This window comes from Podarcis melisellensis, assembly GCF_964234715.1.
Source record: "Podarcis melisellensis genome assembly, chromosome: 3".
In the NCBI taxonomy this organism is placed as follows: Eukaryota; Metazoa; Chordata; class Lepidosauria; order Squamata; family Lacertidae; genus Podarcis; species Podarcis melisellensis.
The window spans coordinates 62,306,288-62,322,683 of NC_138530.1; the positions used below are offsets into that span (position 1 = coordinate 62,306,288).

At 43.0% G+C, this 16,396-nt stretch overlaps 1 protein-coding gene and 1 long non-coding RNA gene across 4 annotated transcripts; one reads left to right on the top strand and one right to left on the bottom strand.

The window, feature by feature from the left end:
- Positions 1-1,800: 1,800 nt before the first annotated feature.
- On the bottom strand, positions 1,801-10,468 carry TBPL1 (TATA-box binding protein like 1). 3 transcript variants are annotated; one of them, XM_081907230.1, is made up of 7 exons: positions 10,293-10,468; positions 7,329-7,520; positions 5,657-5,739; positions 5,477-5,540; positions 4,182-4,285; positions 3,952-4,094; positions 1,801-3,002 (listed from the first exon to the last, which is right to left on the bottom strand). In XM_081907230.1, the coding sequence occupies exons 2-6, from the start codon at positions 7,461-7,463 to the stop codon at positions 3,974-3,976; spliced, it is 507 nt and encodes a 168-aa protein (XP_081763356.1). In that variant the 5' UTR covers positions 7,464-7,520; positions 10,293-10,468; the 3' UTR covers positions 1,801-3,002; positions 3,952-3,973. The 3 variants fall into 3 exon arrangements, with proteins under 3 accessions (XP_081763356.1, XP_081763354.1, XP_081763355.1); XM_081907228.1 differs by having other exon boundaries at positions 4,000-4,094; positions 10,293-10,465; XM_081907229.1 differs by lacking the exon at positions 10,293-10,468 and adding an exon at positions 9,905-10,190 and having other exon boundaries at positions 4,000-4,094.
- A 141-nt stretch (positions 10,469-10,609) lies between these two features.
- On the top strand, positions 10,610-15,414 carry LOC309367680. The gene is made up of 3 exons (XR_014167273.1): positions 10,610-10,966; positions 12,267-12,861; positions 14,120-15,414. It is a non-coding gene; the product is annotated as an uncharacterized lncRNA (long non-coding RNA).
- The last annotated feature ends 982 nt before the right edge of the window (positions 15,415-16,396 follow it).

The following is a 16,396-nucleotide window of genomic DNA, read 5'->3' on the forward strand; positions in this document are numbered from 1 at the left end:
GCTATCACAGCTGTTCAAGTGTACTTGAAACACTACATGTAAAACAGATAAACAACATGGCTCAGTAAAATGTATGAATCAGCCTGTATTTGATTGCTGTCGCTCACCATCCTTGTTCCCCACCCCCAATCTGCTAGTCCAGAAAGTCAATATGGTAAGCATACAGTAATTTGATTCAGAAGCATCTTCACCTGCCACATGTATGTGGGTTCTTTGAAACAAGAATACTTTTTAAAAGACACATGAAAAACCCTATATTTTCATGACAAGTTTGGTTTCCCAGTGTTTTGTTTTCTTAACAGTTGTGTGCAGAAAAGGGTGACAGGAACTAATGTGATTGGCTTGTAATGCCTTGGTTATTCAGTTGTCTTGAAAACGCACTGACAGAATACCTCCAGCCTTCCTCCTAAGGTTGGAGAAGATGAGAGGGTGGCAACCGCTCTATTCTACAGCTCCTCGACTCACCTCGCAAACAGGCAGAAACTTTCTTTTTATAAATGTTGGTACTTCTATTTAAGTCTGATTAGCAAAACACAAGGCTGCAAGTTGCACTTGCTTTGCTTATGAGATCGCAACTTTACATGGGAGTAGGGCGAATAAATACATGGAAAGCCTGGAAAATCCACCATTCTCTGCTCTCCATTTATCTGAGCTTTCATTGCTTAAGGAAGAGAGCAGAGGACTCTGGGACAGCATCCCAGAGCCCTTGCACGGCCTCCCCAAAGCCTGGTAAGTATGGTGGCAGCTTCCTAACCAGCCCTCTAGGAAGGAGGCGTGAGGGCTCTCAGGGTTACCCTGCAACCTTCCCAGACCCTGGTAAGCAGCCCTCTGCTTCTTAGGTGGGAGGAGTTTCTGGGATTCCTGACTTTGTGTGATTTGGCCTTTGTGCCACGTATCAAACTCTTACATAAGTGGTTGGGCCACTGTCATGAAAGTCAACACATATCAAGTAAGTTATTAAGCTATCTCCCCTTATCAGACTTGCCAAATTGTCTCTCCTCCTATTTCACACACTTTTAAAAATGCAAATGGTCCCAAAGGTTCTTAGGCATGCACTTATGGTGTGTAACGTTCTATGTAAAACCGGCAGCCAAAGATAAAGGAATTCAGCGCTACACCAAAAGAAATGTTCCATCAACACAAGATTTTTTTTGCACAATGAAACAACCTTCCCTTGCATGCTGTTCTGGACATAGGAAAAATAGACAGACCTCAGCATAACACTCAAAATGGAAGCGTAACACTCAAAACAGAGCACATTTGGCTTCCGAAAAAGTTCGCAAACCAGAACACTTATTTCTGGGTTTGCAGTGTTTGGGTTCCAAGGCGTTTGAGTACCAAGGCATTTGAGAACCAAGGTACCACTGTACTTTGTTGAATCCAGTCCATAGTGGCAGTTTCTGATTGTGGCAGCCCTTTCTCACCGTCCATTAGAATTATAACTATATTTCTCCTGATCACCTGGTTCATGTGTCACTATTTACATTTGACTGCATGGCACTTGCTAGGAGAATACATTTTTAGAGAACTTTTAAGGGTTGGTTGGCATTGTCCATTCCCCCCCCCCCCCCGTTCACGAACAAGTTGATTCTTCTGTATCCATTTCCTCCTCAAAGATTCTCATTATATTTTGCAGTATTTTGCAAAAATAAAAAAGGGCAGGCTTTCAAAAGGAATTTATTTACAGTACTCCACTGAGTTTGTTTCAATGTGAAGTACAAATCTGGACAATGAATGCTTAGCACCTGCAGCAGTCATGCCCACATTTTGTTCACCTCGAGACTTAGAAAGAGACATAGATGCATTTTGACATATTTATTGTAGTTGGCAAGGGTACCATTTTCATTTGCCTTATGATTTACCACTCATCTGTTCCATATGCAGTTTCAATATTGGCTTTTCAAGTCCAAGATTACATGCCAAAGCCAAGCTTTCTTGTTTTGTTAGCATTTTTTAAAAAATAATTCTAACAGTGCTATAGCAACATTTGGCAAATATGTGCAGAGTTCTTTAGAAGTAGTATAGAACTGCATCCATGAAAAAATACACTTTTTCCTGAAAATTAAAATCAGTCACTAGCAGTAGTTCAAGGCAGGTTTCCTTTTAAAAACAACCCTGCATCTGGAAATAGGATAGCTGATTTGACTAACGTCAAATACTTCAGAACAGAAGCTTCTCTCATCACTCAAGCCTATTATGCTTAACCCTTGCTTAGACTGGCTGGAAAGAGATCCCCTAAATTCTGCATTTAGTTACAAATATATTACAATAAAACCAAATTCTGTCCTTAGAACACATACACATCTCTCATTCATGTCAATCTAGTCTGCTACAATTCACTTTACAGGCGCACAAAAATTGGAATAAAATCAGAGCAGAAGATCACACTAACATTGCTCTAGTTACTTTGCCAATATACAATTGTTAATAGAAAAAGGAGAAGGAACGTAACAGAACAGGTATAAAGAAAAGTTTTGCAGACTTTTATTTGTGCACGTTTTATCAGGTGAAAAAGGGTAACGTCTACAGCTTCTTTGGTGCCCAACAGTCAGCGTACAAAAATGTAAAGAATATTCACAAATAAAAACACAAGCTCAACCTATAGAAGTGTTTTCAAATTTAGTGCATATCATGACAAATCTGCTTATGAACACACAGAAATTACTGCAGAAATAAATAGAATGTCTTGTAAAAAGCAGCAATTTCGTATCTTGTAAACGTTTGTTTTTACAATACAGCACTGTTCCAAATAAAATCCAAAAGGGACTGGAGTTTATCACCGCGGCCAAGAGTTTGCACCTCCTCAGCTGTGTTGGTCCAGTTGTCCTTTTCTTCCCCACCTTCTTTTTTTTGCTATTAGTCCAATGCGCAGCAGTCTTATAAAAGGTGCTTGGTTAGGTCGCCTAACCGTGAAGTGGCAACTTATAAAATTTCTTTCCTGCTTTCAAACACAAATGGATAAATTTGTTCCACTGCAGTGGCAACAGCCTTTACGTTTGGCCCTGGGGGTAGGACAAGATAAAACATTAGAATAAGGATACACACAAAAGCTAACCCTATGGCTTCAGTTCCTTGATCATGAATATATTTTGAACTTAACTCTAACAAAACCTGAATTGACCAATATTCTCAATATATATCAGCATTTCTAGCATTACTTGAAACTGCTACATGGCAAAGTAGGAAGTAAATTCGGATAACCTGAAAATGCTTGTTCAGCACATGCCACACCTCACCCATGTGCACACATCCCACATCACATCTGTGTACATTCTGGTCTGATCTCCATTGTCTCACACTGAAGACCAAGAAAAAGAGAGGCCAGAAATCCACACAGGAAGTGGCAGCACAAAACCCAGCAGAGATGCTTTCGTTTTTCAAAGAATGCTTCCTGCACTTAGTATTCTAAATTGTTTGGGACACTGCCATCGGCAAGTCCAGCAGTCCAACACCTAACCCAGTTATACTTTTGATTTAAGTTTTGAGCGCCCTGTTGGCTTTGAGATGAGACAGCTTAAATCAAAGTATCTCTTCTTAAATATGCGGCAATCCTATTTGCTAATGAGTTAGCTCAAGCAACCACCGAAATCTCCAAAACAAATCATACTCCAACTCTCATTTTAATCTACAACAGGCACGTCCAACTTCCAAGAGAGTGCAATCTACTCACAGTAGAAAGAGACCGGCTGTGATCTACTCATTGTCATTGCCAGGAGTTGTTGAGCTTTTTGCGGGGGAGGGTTGGCCAAAGTTGTTGAGCTTTCTTGGGGGAGGGGGTCCTAAAAGGAACACTAAGGAGATCACTGAATTGTATACTGCAATTGACCTGGGACACACCTATGACTGACCTGTTGGACATGCCTGATCTACAACAATAATCAGATGGCACAGGTACACAGAAATTAGTGGGAAGTCATATACACATGCTGACCTTATCAAACACTTAATTACCTGAGCTACAACACGGAGAAAGTTACTTATTCACAAAAAGGTGAATACCTGTAACTGTGATACTTCCTGTTGAAAAAATCTGTAAAGTAGCTCTGAGAGATTTTATTCTGTAGCACACTGCAGGATGAAGCTCCGGTTCATAACTAAGGAGAAATGCAAAGTTCACTTTAAAAAATGAAAATGCAAAATAAAGAGAGAGAGAGAGAAAATGGATATAAAATCTACTATACCTAGCATGGGGTCTGTTGCTTTTTGTGAATTCCGGCAATCTGATTTCAAAGGGCATATTGCATACTGCTAAAACATTGACAACTTTAAAATCTGTAAAAATCACCTTTTAGAAAGAAAAAGAACAAAAATGAAAATATTAGGAACTAATCTGAAAGCCAAGGACTTATACACATTTTGGCTTCATTTTAACTAAAAGGCCAGCAGTGGTTTAATACAACTTTGAACAAAAATACAACATAAAGGGCAATTTAAACTCTATAATGGTTAGAAATTTTTGACAGTTCTAGGGCAAGGTAAGTTTCTTTTCAGGTCTCATTACAACTAATTAAGTTAGTGTAATTTATATTGGAACTCTCTTGCTTACTAACAATGTACTAATATAGCTTTCAATTACCTGAAGGAGATCACAGACAACTATGAAAGGCTACATTTAGGCACAATAATTCCAAAGCTAAAGATAATAAGTCCTATTGATTTCAATGGGAGAGAATTAAGCACATTAAACCTAAAAGTGCTCAATTGTTGCTAGGGTGTGCCATTTATACCTTTTCAGAAAGGATGTCAACTTCCAGTTAACTGAAGTGCATTGACATCAGTTCAGTTAGCTTTGCATAGTTTATACTAGTTGCTACAATGGCTGTCAACAACCACAAATTCTGCTGAGTATTGGGAAATACAATCACTGTAATCATAATCATTCTTGTAATCATGTTCCTGCTTCATTTCAAACAAACCCTTTTATAGAAAATTTTGATGGGCTCTAACTTTTAAAAGCAACAGTTCAGTTCTTCTTTTCCTCTTAGCGGCAGCAAGTGATCTCCCTTGACTTGGCAAAGGTTTGTGCCTGCCAGAGCAAATGAGAAACCAATGTCTTAAGATGTTTTTAGTGTTTTATACTTGTTTGCCCTGGGCTCCTCTTAGAAGAAGGACAGGATATAAATTGAATAAATACAAATAAAAGGGCTGCTTTCTCCTTTCCCTTCCCCTTTTTATAAGGCAGCACCAGCAGCGAAAACCTTTGCAGAAAAAGAACAGAGCGTCACCCCTTGTTTCCTTCCCATAAGTAGAAAGGTATGGTTTATCTCCTATGTGTGTGGTTTTTTATATAAGCACAAAACCCAGGGACTTGCAACGCAAAGGAAGAATACTCACGACTGCCAAGCAAATTTCTGGAAATCTGCTCAGCAGTAAGCCTAATCACCTGGTTTTCTAGAAACAGATCTCTTTAGACAGCAATTCTCTGAATTAAAAACATTTTAAAAGGCCACAATTCATCAGTGATTGAAATAATTACCTGAAAACCTAGTTTCTGCAGACTACGAGCTAATCGTCTGGCACCAAATTTAGCTTCTTCTTCACTAGATTGGGAAAAAACCCACACAAGTGATTGGTTAAGAAGTTAAGGGAGCAAGGGTTAAAAAACAGCAACACACAAGTGATTTTATGGATGATAAAAAACACAAACAATATATACCTTGTAGCTCCTGTGCAAATTACTTTTCCTGAGGACCAAATTGTTGCTGTAATCCTTGGTTTCCGAAGTTTCATTAATACTTTCTGAAATCAGTCAGGAAAAAATATACTTTAAAGAAACTTACTGATGTAGCAAAAGAGAACAACGAATTACAGGTTTAAATGATGCCATTTTTGCTAAAGTTCATACACTTTTATTGTTATGTTCATGTTACTATTCCCATTATTTGTTAATTTCATCGTGGCTTCCTTCTGGATAATTTTAACCTTAGCCAAGGTGTAAAGCTTTTAGATATTAATTTATTCTATTTAATTAACATACTATACAGTATTTCTTGCAACTATCCTTTGTAGACAGGCAGTTGTAACAGGACAAGATTTTTAAAAATTGTTTTTCATGTATGCACTCCTGTTTTTTAAAGGCATTAATGAACTCCAAAGTTTTGTTTTGTTTTTTAAAAACTATTTCAGCCCTTGAACTTCCCCAATAGTCATTATTTTAATGAAAGGGGAGTAAACTCATTTATTTCTTGCATTTATATTCCACATTTCCTCCATGGAGCACAAGGTGGTGTAAATAGTTCTCCTCATTTCATCCTCGCAACAGCTCTGTGAGGTAGATTAGGCTGAGAGTCAGGCAACTGGTCCAAGGACATCCATCACCATCAGCTTCATGGCTGAGTGGGTACTTCAACCCTGGTGCTACAGGGTTCAGCTACACCAAGCCAGCTCCTAATGGCACACATGGTAGTTACACTACCAAAAATAACATTTTCCTGCATGTTTGGTCACTGAAATATGTACTACTTATTACTGGTTATACTACAATGGTACCTCCGGTTATAGAATAATTGCGAATTATTAATTAATCCATTCTGGAGGTCTGTTCATAACCGGAAACCGCTCATAACATGAGGCGAGCTTTCCCTAATGGTGCCTGCCGCACTGCCGGAGCGCAATTTCCACTCGCATCCCGGGGCAAAGTTCGTAACAAGGGGCATCTACTTCCGGGTTAGTGGAGCGCATAACCTGCAGCATTCGTAAGGGGGACAGTTCGCAACACAAGGTACCACTGTAATGCACATTTTGCTTTGCTACAGGTTTTAATAACCGAATTTCAAGCTAATAAAAAGAAAGCACACTGTCAAGAACTTCACATACATAGGCTACAATCTGACACTTAGCAAGTTTAGGTCTTTTTAAAAAAAATATTTTCAAACACCACACACACCTCTGATCAAACAAATATGCTGTATATGTCAACACATGATGTTTCCTCAAAGCTGCTGTATCTGCAATATTGAAATGACCTTCACACAAATGACACAATACTTATTAAAAAAAGGTGGGGTTAATGAAAATTCAGAATGTGTTGAATTGTGTACTGCTCAATAAACAGCTGCATTTTGTCACTTCAAATAAATAAATAAATGACACAATACACAGAAATGAAACTTATCAGATCACCCAACTTCAGAAGTCTTCAACGGCAGTATTTTGAAATCGGGTATGACGGTGTTAAATTCTGCAATTTCTTATTAAAAGAAAAATGCCCCTGAAACACTAACAAAACTGCTGCATAGAGAATGAAAATCAACACATTGGTGTATATGTGTTGAATATGCCTTATTAGAAGAAGTCAACGAGTGAACTACAACTGAGAAGTAACTTACCCCAACATCACGCTTGTATATTACATTTGCTCCCTCTAACGCAATCTTTCGCAAGTTTAAATGACATCTTGTTCGGAAGACACAGACTACATTTGTGATTAAAATGTCCAAGGCAACATCACTCTCTGCATCCATTGGGGTGACTCAGATTAAAACCTCAAGATTCCAAGACGACACCATGAAGATCACATCCTTGATTGTGGTGAAGGAGAGAAGGTATACAGGTCAGTTATCTAGAAAAAAGTCTGATTGCCTCAATATCCTACAAGTCCTGCTTTGAAAAGCATGACAAATCTTTGCAAAACACCTAGGGATGAATTCAGGATAGCACCAAGGAGATAATTCTATAATATTTTCTATAGATAGTGTCACAAAGATGTGTCACTTTAAAAATAATATTATTTATTATTAGTACTAGTATTGGGTGATATCCAAGTAAGTCATACTCAGAGGTGACCCACTGAAATCAACAGCCTTTCTAACTTAAGTCCATTGATTTCAATGGGTATAACAATGAATGCCACTCTGTTTTTATTTTTTTGCGGGGGGGAAGCACTCTTTCCCTTGACCACTTATATTTGTGGAAGTTAACCAAGGAGATTTAATTTAAAATGGGAACACCAATTGCTTGCTTTTCTGCTTTGCATCATTGCTGATTGATGGACATAAATTGCTACCTAGACCTACATAGTCAGTGATGAGCCATGATGGGCAAGGGTCAAGAGAACCAAATGGCTTAACCCCTGCAACCTGCCAGCATCCTCAGGCTGTAACAACTGATGTTTATCTCACAAATTTTGACCAGACGGTGCTCTAAAAGCCTCCACAGACAGCAGCAACTGCCATGTCAAGTTAGGGATGGATGCAACTGACTTTGCTCTCAGTGTTTTGCTACTGAATGGTTAGCTGTTTCTACTCCCAAATTGGACTTAACCAGCCTGCTCACCATTTGAGAAAGCTCCGTTGGGTGGTTCACTGATGGCACTGGTGTCACTGTGGCCATCTACCAACCTGCTTCATTGCTTTCCAGGTCCTCAGAAAAACAAGGAACCTTCTGGGCTCCTCATGACTTTCTGGAATGATTGTGTTGATAGCCCTGATCATCCTGCTGTTCCACAGTGAGACTGGAGCACCAGCAGTGCTGCCTGGAAAATGCCTTGGAGCAAGGGCTGGAAAAGCCAGTGTGCTCAGGAATACCTTAGGTACCATAAATCTTTGGGAAAGGGCCTTAATAGGTCCCTATCCCTTCAGGGGAAGTCAGCCACGATCACACCAAATATCACCAGGGAGTAGTCTGTCTATGACAATAGGGCAACATGCACATGCCCCTTCCACTGGCTCACTCCTAATGTATACCCTGTAGTGAAAGGCAAAGATCATTTTCTGTCTCTCCAGCCAAACATCAGGTAGAAAGCCTCACAATCCAGCTCCCAAACAAGTTTTCGAGTAAGACAGATTGAAACTCTATGGATAAGCATACACATATTTGTTGGTGCTGCACAGAGTACCTGGGCTGGTAAAGCTGAGTCATATCCAATCCACCCAGCTCACCCACTCAGGTATTTGTAGTACATACACAGATATTACACTTTCTAGCTCTTCAAGAGGCATTAATCCAATTCCCAAGCCTTGATACTTGTATACATACAAGTTTCTAGCCTTTAACCTTAACAATTGGCTCTGTGGGGCAACTGAACCATAGCAATCTTATGTGATACCTCATAATAAAGGTATATATATTCCTAGAGGGATGCTTCTTTAGTACGGCATTCCATATGAAGGCTCTACAGTCAAGACAACCTTCTCTCTGGTCATCAGTTGCCTAAACTCAGATGGTGGTGGCACTCAGAAGAAAGCCTCTGGTAGGCATTGTAGTGTTTGGGCAGGTGGGCAGGCTTGAAGTCATATAGGACTTTATAGAAAACCAGGACTTGGAACTGTGCCCAGAAACAGAGCAAAAAACAAGTATAGCTGTTTAAGAACTGGCAAAATGATATGGTCTCTCTATAACTAACCCAAGTTAGTAACCTTGTAGCTGTGGTTTGTATTAACTCAATTTTTTGAGAATCTTCAAAGGCAGTCCTATATATACAAGTGATTACAGCAATCCAGACTAGAAATTACCAATGCGATGAACAACTCTGGCCAAGCTTTATCCAGAAGGGGTTGCATTAACCCTAACTTGCGAAGGGCGCTGCATGCCTGAGCGCCGCCACTTGCCCCTTCCAGTGACAATCTTGGCTCTTGTTGGCCCCCCCAGATTGCAAGCCCCGTCCTTTACATGAGCCGCAATCCCTTCGAGAACGGAAACCTCTTTCTTAACTGCACATAGGCTAATTTCACTGCAATACCGATATGGCACGGGAGTTCAGCGTTTGCCATTAGGAGAGATTGAGGTGGTGGGGGGAAGAGAACTCGTTTTTTTTTTAAAAAAGGCAATTCTCTCCTAAACCCTGTTGGCAGTGATCAGAGCAGGTCCCTATTCCTAAAGGCTCCTGGCTAATCTGAGTCACCCAGGGTTGCCAGGAGACAAACCAGAATCTGCGGAGGGGGGTGGGGGAGGGATGCTGGGTTACCTGCTCTCCTGCCTCCTCCTCCTGCGCTTCTTCCCTTCCTACCGAGGAGGAGGGGGCTGCGCTTCACATGCAGCGGTAAGCAAGAAGCAAGACGGGGGAAGTGGGGCGGGCGGAGGACGGAGGAGGGAGAGAGAGTCCTCCGCCCCGGGTAGAAAAGCAGCTGCCGAATTTTGCTTAGTTTCGTATTTAAAGGACACACGAATCCCGCCTTCTTTTCGGTGCTCGGTTCCTTCTCAGGTGCAAGAAGGGGCGGCGGGAGCAGGGAAGTCCCCCGGATCTGCCCCTCCCCCTCTCCCGCCCCCCCGGCCCGGCGGAGGACGCCTTAGCGACGCGAGGACCGTTACTGCCGCGCAACGGCCGCTGATTCCTCCCCCCTTCTCTTCCTCACCGAAATCCTATAGGCTCCCGCGCAGCCCAGTTGCTGCGCGACCCGCCGCCGCCGCCGCCGTTCCAACACGACGCCGCCGCCGCCTCCTTCTCTAGCTGTTCCGGGTCTCGAGGCCACCGAATCCCCGCGACACAATAAAACATCACAAAGCGCGCGAACACCATAGACAGAGCCCGCATCCCCGCCGCCTAGAGCGGCAGCCGGATGTTCTCCCTGGAAGGTGTACTTCCGGATAACGGCCGCTGGGGCGAGGAGGGGGCGGGGCGAAAGGCCAGGCGGTGGGATTTATTCCACGGAAGGAGGGCGTGGCTAGCCCGGAGGCGCGGAATCTGGGGCTGCGGCTGCGGCTGCTGCTCCCCACGCGCTGCACGTCTTAAATTGCGAGCCTTAAAATAGCGAGGGGTTTGCACGGCATGGAGAAACTGCAGCGATTGGTTGTTTAGCTTGCCATTCGCACTGGCGCTGCCTGATTGCCGGTGGAGCTGGAGTAAGCGTTGTACGCCCGCCCTGCTGCAGGGATAAAAGGAGGGAAGGCAGAGCGCGCTAGCAGGTGAGGCTCCACGAGGTTCTTCTTGGTTGGTGTGCGACCGACCCTTGGTGCCTTTTTGCTACCTGTCTGAGGCTGGCGCAGGGCTTAATGCTGGGATGGAGTCCCTCCCAGTAATAAGAATAAGGTGATGTTTTATTTAAATTTAAAATTTAAATTTTTAAAAATATATTAAATGATGCTTTTGCTCGCTTGCCCTCCCTTTCTTTGATGGGCCCTTTGGGGCAGGGCCTTTGTCAGTCACAGTAGGGGGAAATGAAGGCAGGGGAGATTTAACAGTGGTAGCCTGTTGCTGAAATGGGAGATTGGGTAGTTGTGAGGTGAGACAAATTGAGGGGGGGGGATGCTTTGTGCTTGTTGGTAAGTGGTGCAAGCAAATTCATATCTACTCACAAGTAAGCCCTACTGATGCAATTAAAATTATCCTTATTTAATCTTTTATATTTTATTAGGTTTTATAGGTTTTATATATGCTCAAAGCTGCCCAGAGTGGCTAAGGAAACCCAGTCAGATGGGTGGGGTATAAATAATAAAGTTATTACTACTAATGTGGCTTACTCATAGGAAAGTAGTTAGTTGAACTGAGTGGGCTTTCTTCTTGCATAGAATTGCAGCTGGCCCTCTCAGTTGCAAATAGATTAAATTGTTAATCATATACAAGTTTAATTAATATTTTTACTAAATCTACCACTTCCTTAAATTTTGAATGTGCCCCCAAAACTCCATAGAACATTAATATATTGTCCAGGAATATTAATGGTTTCATTGAAGCATACTATCATTGAGTTAAATTTCATATAATTATATGCATCAAAATTAGATTGTTGTTCATTTTGGCTATTGGCATCACTGCACAGTCTGCTTGTTCAGGTGCGTGTGTTCTGTTCTACTTTGCATGTATAGGAGCATCTGTCTCATGTACTGGGACTCTTGCCAGTACACACTTACTTGGGAGCCAGGCTTAAACATTTCTTTTGTCAAGTGTGTGAGAAGAACATTGTGGTGGCTTGGCAACAACCAAGCATTTGTTCAAGCTAGGTTGACTTTTATTGTTGTACCTGGCAGGATCACAGCAGGGCAGAGGATGCAGAACTAGATGCACACCCCCCCCCCCCAATTCAGCAGGGCTGCTCTTGTTCTGTTAAATCTCCCAAATGCAGAAGGAAGGGCCATATAGCTCAGATACAGAATACCTTCCTTGCATGCAAACAGTCCTAGGTCCAGTCCTTGGCATCTCAGGCTGGGCGAGACTTCCTTTCCAGTGGCTCCTCGAGAACATTCCTGGAATGAAGTGACTCCTCTCTCAGCTGACTTCCCTGTTTCTTCATTGTTTAGACTGATACACCATGGATTGCACCAGTTTAGACTGAAACACCCTGTTTTACATCTTCCTCCTCCTCCTCACACTTCTTTCTCTTGGATTTCAGGAAATAAGTCACCTTCAAAATATCCTCTTGACAGAACAAAGGAGCAGCAGCAGGCCAGCCAGAGCTCAGCTGGCAAGGAGTTGCCTACTAGAAAAATTAACCAATAAACTGAAACTGACACGGGGACAAACAGAAGAAGATGCCTTTATCACATACACAGCCCAACAAGACAATGACAATAATTCACCAACAGCATACAAATCAATATGGCTAACCTGATCCAAAACACCCACCTACCCAACTCACACGAAAACAAAGATCACCACAGCCAAACACAAGCAAACAATCACACCCTAGGCCAACCCCAACCTCTCTCAGCACCGAAGGAACACAAGTGAACAGCACAAGCAACGCTGACACCAAACCCTATATACATTAAGCATAATAGAAACATCGCCACCCGACCCCACCCCCACCCATCTTCCCTCCCTCCACCCCCGTTTTCCCCTCTCACCCTAATGTCTCAACAAATGAAACGGATTTGTAAAAATGTTACAATAAAAAAAATACGAGAGACATTACACTTCTGTAAAACAAGAAAATCTTTAATAAAAAAGAAAAAGCTGGCAAGGAGCTGGAGGGCAGCACAGCACAGGTGAGCATGAGAGGCAGGCAGGCTGTGCCTGTGGGGTAGGACCCAGGGTAGGAGAGGAGGGGGCATTGTTACTGTTGTGATTCTTTGAATAAGAGAAACATAACAAGTATTTCCATTGTTTTCTCCATAGAGGATCCTTTGCCGTTTGTAAATGTAGTCCGGATGTTTGCAGAACCCCAGAAGCAGAGGAGGCTGTCAGTGTATAGGGCAGAGTGTATCCAAGCTAATAAACAGCAAAATACACAGGTTTCCATTGCTACTTTTCTCATTCCTCAGACCTCCCTCGAAGCAGACCTGGTATATGGTTCAATTATTTGTGTTGCCAGTGTAACATTGGCTTATAGCTTAATGTTGGCTATATTATACAGTCAGCAAAGATCTAGGCAGTTATCTGCAAATTGGTCCTGCTTATTTGAGGCACTTTCTTTGGTTTTATTACAGTCTTCACCTATACCAATTTTATAATTAAATAATATACATCTAAATATGCCAGTGTACAATACAGTGGGGGGGACGCAGGTGGCGCTGTGGGTTAAAGCCTCAGCGCCTAGAACTTGCCGATCGAAAGGTCGGCGGTTCGAATCCCTGCGGCGGGGTGCGCTCCCGCTGCTCGGTCCCAGCGCCTGCCAACCTAGCAGTTCCAAAGCACCTCCGGGTGCAAGTAGATAAATAGGGACCGCTTACCAGCGGGAAGGTAAACGGCGTTTCCGTGTGCGGCTCTGGCTCGCCAGAGCAGCGATGTCACGCTGGCCACGTGACCCGGAAGTGTCTCCGGACAGCGCTGGCCCCTGGCCTCTTAAGTGAGATGGGCGCACAACCCCAGAGTCTGTCAAGACTGGCCCGTACGGGCAGGGGTACCTTTACCTTTACCTTACAATACAGTGTGGCTAAATAACTACCAGCTTTTGCAATCCAAAAGCTTGCTGCATATTTCAAAGTTGCTTTTATTTCCTAAGAATTAAAGCCATCAATCTTTTTCTATTTAATAGCTGAGTTAATATTTTATGTACTACTAGGACTCCTTTTATGCAGGTTACAGCTGCGGAGTTGGTGCACACGTATCAGACTGTTAAACACAACTTCAGTTGTAACAGTGCTAATTGTGCATACGAACTGAACCAGAAGATACTGCAGGACTGAGCTATGGGAGAACAAAATATGAGACCTTAGTAAGGGATGTTCTTGAGCCAAAAGTTGTTGAAGATATGGTGAAAAAGTTGAAATCTGAAAGTTGAAATGTTTTTCTCCATTCAAACAGATGCCTCCAACAAGGAAAACAGAAAAACCTTCCCTCGTGCAGTGCAGTTCTTCACTTCTGAAAGTGGAGTCATGAACAAGATGATTGATTTCATTGAGAATCCCAAGGGATTGTGGATTGCATACTGCACACTTTAAGAAAACTGGGATTGCTCAATGTAAACTTCAGTATTCACAATTTGGTCTACACAGTGTTGAAGAAGAAGAAACAGAAACAGAAAAAGAAGAAGAAACAACCCTTTGTTGGTACCGCAAGGCTCATATTGTGCATAACTTGGCTTTCAGTTGAACCATGTCTCTGCTCCTGCTTCATTAGGCTTGTTGAGGATTTCCCCAGACTACTCCTCACTAGCTGAAGCTAGACATTAATGCAGAAGTGCAGGATGAGGAAGACAGTTATGTTGTGGAGGTTTATCTCCTTTTTTGCAATCACATTTTTTTGTCCCTCGTTGTAGATACTGTTAAGCTTGAGGCCAATAACACCACCTGCATAGAGCTGTATGCCATTTTGTATTCCTTTAGAGCCAAACTGGCACAGAGTGTGGTGAACAGTTTGTTGGAGGCCTGACCAAAGTCAAGCTGCAGCGCTTTTCTCCAGTTGATGCAAACAGGGCAATGGGAGAATTCATTTTATTCATTGAGACTGCCATTGCATTGAGAAATGGTTTGCTTTTTCAAATTGCAACTGGCTTTTCTACCTCCAGCCCCTCTCCCTCCAAGATGGCAAGTTCATCTACAGACACATTGAAAAGGTCTATGAAAATCTCAGCTTCCACTCAGCTACCAGAGTGGACATGGATAAGCTATATGATGAAAGTGTAACAGCCAACTGCATTCTGGAGCAGCTTTTAAAGGCTGCTCAGTGAAAGAACAAAGTTGTGGCTGCAAAGTGGATGGCTATATTTACAGCAAGTGATCTACCCGCTTTGCCCTGTGGAGTGGATTTCCTCCATGATGTTGAACAAATGGAGTAATGTTCAGAACCGGTGCTCTGTGGAACTGATAAAAAGTGAGATCCTGAGTTCTCTGAACTTTGAACAGCCATGTGCCATGTGCACTCTTATTTTGAAGGACAAAGCACTGCTAAATGCAGCAAGGAGTGACAGTAGTCATGGAAGGTGAAGTGGAGAGAGAGACAGAGACTATTGTCTCAAAACAGAGGGACTTCTGTGGCCCTTTCCACAGAAATAAAGATATTAAACACCATGTTAAGTTGCTTCATGTTGGTTTGTGTCAAACCAATTACAAATCATAAAGCTTTTGTTTTTCTCCACTGAATAAAGCACTGTGTGCCATTGTAATGACCTTGAAGTCATTTCTGCACCATGTATGACAATTTTTAGTGCCCCAATTCCCCTGCCCCATCCCTTATTTTGCCTGACCAAAGGTCGCAACCCCAACATTAGTCCAAGATGCTCTGGTTCTATTAATTTTATGAAAGCTACATTTCTGACTGTTTCTTCAAACTTGGGAAGCAGGAATCCTGTAGGCTCTGATGACCTAGAACACTACAGACAATCCTAAAACCCTCTTTTGTGTGTGTGGGGGGGGGGGCAGGGACTTCCATTGGCAGTTTGATTCTGCAGGTAGCCCAAGATATTCCGGCAGAGGGAACTGGTGTGGAACTGAAAAGTGAGCCGGGTCAACTGCAGGGCAGGCACACACGGGAGGTATGGAATGCAATTAGCTTTTTATTAACAGAAAACAACACAGCAGAGTTCTCTGGTTTGCCTTAATCCAGTTGAGACATTGCCAGGGACGCGGACTTATAAAAAATATGGGGGGGGGGGCGGGAAAGCTCATGAATAATAAATAAGCTCATGAATATGCAAATAAAGTGGCGCCGCCTCCTCGTGAGCGAATAGGGGAGAGCGTGCTGCGCCTATTAATCAGCTCCAAAGGAAATTGGGTGGAGCTTTTGCTCGGGAGGGAGGGCAGGAGGCATGCAGCCCGCCCCTCCCTGTGCATTTTGGGCTGGGGGAGGGGCGGCGATGGCGCTCTGCTGGAGGGGCGCCGGAGATTATTGAGGGGGCAGAGCCCCCCCAAACGAATTTTTGAGGGGGCTCGGGCCCCCTCAAGCCCCATGGAGTCGGCGCCTATGGACATTGCTGAAACTGACCACTAGCTCCACCCTTATCCTCCCCAGTCTTTCACTCTGGATCCCTCCCATGCAAATGGAGGCTGCGTCGAGGGGGGGGGTGTGAGCTCCTCTGTGCCTGTCTGGCCTGTACAGGACTCTATTTGATTGGGGGGGGCGGGAGTAGAGCCAGTAGGACTG